The 4,740-nt window shown below is 39.5% G+C and overlaps 1 protein-coding gene across 1 annotated transcript; it reads left to right on the top strand.

Annotated features, from left to right (window-relative positions):
* Nucleotides 1-406: 406 nt before the first annotated feature.
* LOC136797189 (uncharacterized) lies at nucleotides 407-1,015 on the top strand. The gene has a single exon (XM_067053088.1). It carries the CDS (start codon nucleotides 407-409, stop codon nucleotides 1,013-1,015), a length of 609 nt encoding a protein of 202 aa, XP_066909189.1.
* Nucleotides 1,016-4,740: the final 3,725 nt, after the last annotated feature.

Raw genomic sequence — 4,740 nt, 5'->3', positions numbered from 1 at the left:
CCAAGGAAAAACCAATCATCGCGGTGTGAGCGAGACACTACAAGCCCTGAAGCGTCGCTATTTTTGGTGGGGTATGAAAAAGACGGTCCAAGAAGTTATAGGAGCTTGCTACATATGCCTTAGTACAAAGTACGACCGCCACCCGCCTAAGGCCGTGCAAAAGGAAACACCCAATGCATTGGAACCGCTTAGTGACATCCAGATCGACTCTTTTACATGGAAAGGGTTCAAGTGGATAACTTTCATCGACCTCTTTAGTAAAGTGGCCATGTCACATCTGGCCCAAGATAGGACAGCGGAGGCAGTAATAGTCGCGCTTAGCACATGATTCCAATTTTATGGGGTCCCAAGGCGGATTTCTGCCGACGGGGGCCGAGAGATCGATAATGCCACAATCAGGGGAGAGATGAAGACTCTAGAAGTTGATTGGCACATTAACACTCCGGGTCATCCTAAGAGTAGAGGGAGTATAGGAAGACTCCATAGTACCCTGAGTGATCATTTGTGGGTTTATCATGCTGACAAGGGGCTGGACCCGGATGAGGCAATGGTAAGGGCGATAGCCGCGTATAATCACTCCATCCATACCACTACAGGGTTTTCACCGTTTGAAGTTATCTTTGGCCTGCAAGGGAGACTTAGGAACTTTATGGACACGGCGGAGGCGAATGGGGAAATTGTAAATCACGGGATGGTTATGCGTAAGTTGTGGGAAAAAGCGAGAGGGCGAATAGAGAGGGAGAAACGTCGACGAATGGAAAGACAAAATTTGAACCTTCGCGATGTGATGGGGGACATTAAAATTGGGACTGTTGTGTACCGCCGTTTAGGGTCCAATAGGAGCGAGGAATCTCGGCGCTATGAGGGGCCATTCCGGGTGATAACAATTCGGGAACATAACGTGGTAACCATCGAGAGTGTACAAGAACCGAGAAAGAGGCGAACGGTTCATGTAGAACAATTAAGGTTCCCAGCAATAACAGCTCCGGAGACACCTGGAGTGCCTCCTCCCTAATCTCAGAGATACAGATTTCCGTTTTTTTTTGGTTTTGTTTAATGTGTCGTAGTATCGGGGTGCAAATATGAAGAAGTGTAAATAGTCTTAGTATGTAGATAAAAAAATTGTGAAATTAGCAAGTGTTATGTTAAGTTTTTGTCAAAGTGTGTCTATCTAGTTTTTTTGTAACATATAGAATGGTATTTTATTTTCTGTTATTTGTGTTATTTTTTTTTTTGGAGTTTACGAGGAATTGTTCGTAAACTGGCAGGGGGGAGTTATAAACAGAGCATAGGTATTATGACTCTTAATACCTAAACTCCCCATGTCAACAAGCCAGAATGTATATATAGAGGATTACACAGGAGAATAAATCAGTATCTTAGTTGAGCTTATGCGCGTTATTTAGTGTCCCATTTTCCTTTTTTTTTGAAGTTTTGATTCTGACTCATCATAACTTACATATATAACATAAGTATCGGCGAAAGCAAAATGTCAAAAAATAGATGAAGGAATAAGATCTAACACACGTGAACTGCTGTAACATACTGGCTTTATTGGGTTCGGTACATCTCTTTATATACATTCGATCCCCTACGACTGATCCCCTCAGTCAGCTGACATCAAAGTAACAGCTGACTCAGACCGTAACTCCCCCCCCACCAGTTTACGAACAATCCTCGTAAACTAATATTATACAGTATCATACCATAGAAGACAAAAAAATTACGAAAAACTATACACAATAAAAATAAATTCCTATACACATATAATTGTAAAAACTCACAAGCTCCCTGAAATAATTACTATATATATAATTTAAACCTAAGAATAAAATTAACGAACAATACATAAATAAGCTAATATGACCACAAAACAATATTTACAATAGTCAAACAAAACCTTAAAACAAAAAACAATTAATAGAATTACATTAATAACTAATTTTTCTGTAATACAATTGTTTAATTTAGGTATTCCCCGGAGTAAAAATTGGGGGATATTACTCAAATTAATTATTATAATCTGGTAAGCTGGTTTAAAGAAAGGAATTACTTATGATTTACTGGTAATGGTGGAGTGGACTGTATTTAAATAACTTGATATCATATGGTTTTAAAATGAAATTACCTCTATTCTCTTTAAAGTTTTCTGAAACAACTGGTTGTAAGGTTTAAACAAAGTGATTACAATGTATGTTCCTGTATGATGTATTTATCATGTATGAATGTATCCTCCTGCTGCCGCCGCCTCTCTCGCCTGAGTCTAAGGTTTTACTCCCTCATCATTATGAGAAGAGACCTTCTTGAAGAGTTCTGTCCTCTTCTTCTCCTGTACAGGTCAAGATGGCTTCTTTACTGGTACTAGTCCCTATGTTTTGGGGACCAAGATGGCTGCCCAGACTTCCTACCGCTTATCTTTGCCACTAGATAGCATCATGAATTTCTATTCAGAAGTTGGGGCGGCGCCTTACTTAAACAAACCGCCCACCTAAATTAAGCTAGGCTAATTTATAATAAGCACACTGTGGGGTACATGTTAACACGACTTGATTTTACAGGTTTCAAGATTAGAGGGTTTTCAAAATAAAAGTAATCTAACCAGCACAGACAGAATATTGTGTGAAAATATTCTTGCAGTACAGAAAGATAAATGAAACAAACTTTGAATATACAATGAACAAACATAATAATTAAGTTTATGTATAGAAATAAACTCTCATAAACCATGAATGTGAAAATAAGAAATAGTATATGTTGATACATAAATAAATAAAGTAAATGCACACCCTATGTGTATGTTACAAGCAATTTCAAAGTAAATAACTAACTGGATAAAACTATATAATAACAATATAACACTATAAATACAAAATAAGAACAAATAAAGTTTCACCTCTTAAGAAATATGTGGTCAATGAGAAGTTTTACACCTATGTAGTAATAGTAATAATGCTAATGGTTAATTCTTAAATTAACAACAGAAAATTACAAAATAAATACCAAAACAAACGCTAATGTTAACCAAAGTTTCAGTCCGTTGCAAAACTTATGGTCATCTGTCAGGAGGTTTCCTAGGTTCTGGTAACACGTGGAGTGATGTAATAGTCAAACGTAGTGCATTTAACAGTGCTTCTAAATGTTCTGAGTCTACCTGAAGCTGGATCTGCTCTGCACGGCATGGTTGAGTTCCTAAAACTACGGCTGATGCTTTTGCGCCGCCCACCAAGATAATTCCAACCTCGTCCAGTAATAGCAGTGATGTAAGTTCCTTGGTCAAAATCGCTTTCATACAGAAGAAGATGAAGCTCAGTTTCGCACTGTACCAACATATGTTACCTGGATTTTGGTCATTAGAAGATAGTAGTAAGAACATACTATGCAGGGGTGATCCCGATATAGCATGGCAGTTAAGGTTTGCAGATAGCGGTGTCCCATCTTCTGCATTGGGGGAAGCAGTGGTAAATTGTAATTGAAGTTGTGAAGAGTTCATTTGAATGGTTGAAGGAGTCCCTTGGGTAGGCTAAATATCTGATGTTACGTCACCTCTGGTTACTTATTGCTGGTGTTATTGCAATTGAAACAGTCTGTTGAGACTGTCTAGCCAGTGGAAATGAACTTCGTTGAAGATATGGATACGGAACTGGAGAGTCCTTTTGCGTTTGAATATTTCCATGTTCATGGCTGATGGAAATAAGTAGTGTAAGTATGGGCGAGCTGGCACACTTTTTGAGGATTTGAGGGAGTTCCTCGACTTACCACCAGAGCGCTGCGCTATTAGTTCAGACGGTGTTCGCTAGATAGTAGTGAGAGTATGGCCGAGGTGGCACACTTCCGAGAGCAGCCAATCAGAAGCCAGCATTTTGGTGACGTCACATATGGCGGGAGATTTGAATTCAAATATTCGGCTCGACCCACCCTTAACCACTCACGTGGTCTGTTACGTGACCAGTCACTTGATCATTAGGCAGCCAATGGGAGGCTAGTATTTGGTCACGTGACCCCCTGGCGAGGGATTTAAATTTAAATTTAGTATGACATAACCTTAACCACTCACGTGACCAATAGGACACGCCCTCTTTTAAGTCACGTGACTCATGGGGCCTGAGTGTGCGCGGCCGCCATTTTGTTTTTTTATGCTGTTTGGGAGGCTTATTGGTTTTAGCAGAGCCTGAGTCTACCCGGCCGCCATTTTGTTTTTGATAGCCGCCATTTTATTATGAGGATCTCGCGGACTTTTTCTTTTTATACACTGCCATTTTGGTAGGCGCTGAGTCTACCCGGCCGCCATTTTGTTTTTTGATAGACACCATTTTATTATGAGGGTCTCGCGGCCTTTTTCTTTTCGTTCACCGCCATATTGGCATGGGCTGAGTCTACCCAGCCGCCATTTTGTTTTTGATCGCCTTAATTTTATTATGAGGGTCTCGCGACCTGTTTCTTTTCGTTCAGCGCTATATTCTGAGGCTGAGTCTACCCGGACGCCATTTTGTTATTTTTAACACCACCAGTTTATTACTTATTTATAACAAAATCGGTCCTTGACCTGCTAAGCCCTTAAACATATACAATGATAAGTAAGACTTCCTAATACCCCTCATTTTTTAATCATTTCTACTTTGAACCTTAATCCCCTATAGATCTGTTACTATGTAGGACTTTTTAATCTCTCTTATATTTTAATACTTTTGACATTGAACTATAATACCCTCTATTTTAGGTTCCTCAGCGGATATCAACAAA

The sequence above is a fragment of the Halyomorpha halys genome, unplaced genomic scaffold, assembly GCF_000696795.3.
Source record: "Halyomorpha halys isolate HHAL.00 unplaced genomic scaffold, Hhal_1.1 Scaffold454.1, whole genome shotgun sequence".
Lineage (NCBI taxonomy): Eukaryota > Metazoa > Arthropoda > Insecta > Hemiptera > Pentatomidae > Halyomorpha > Halyomorpha halys.
This window is presented reverse-complemented; position numbering and strand designations above follow the sequence as displayed.

Coding starts and splice junctions, on each gene's coding strand:
- LOC136797189 (XM_067053088.1), top strand. CDS start 407: ATGAAGACTCTAGAAGTTGATTGGCACATTAACACTCCGGGTCATCCT.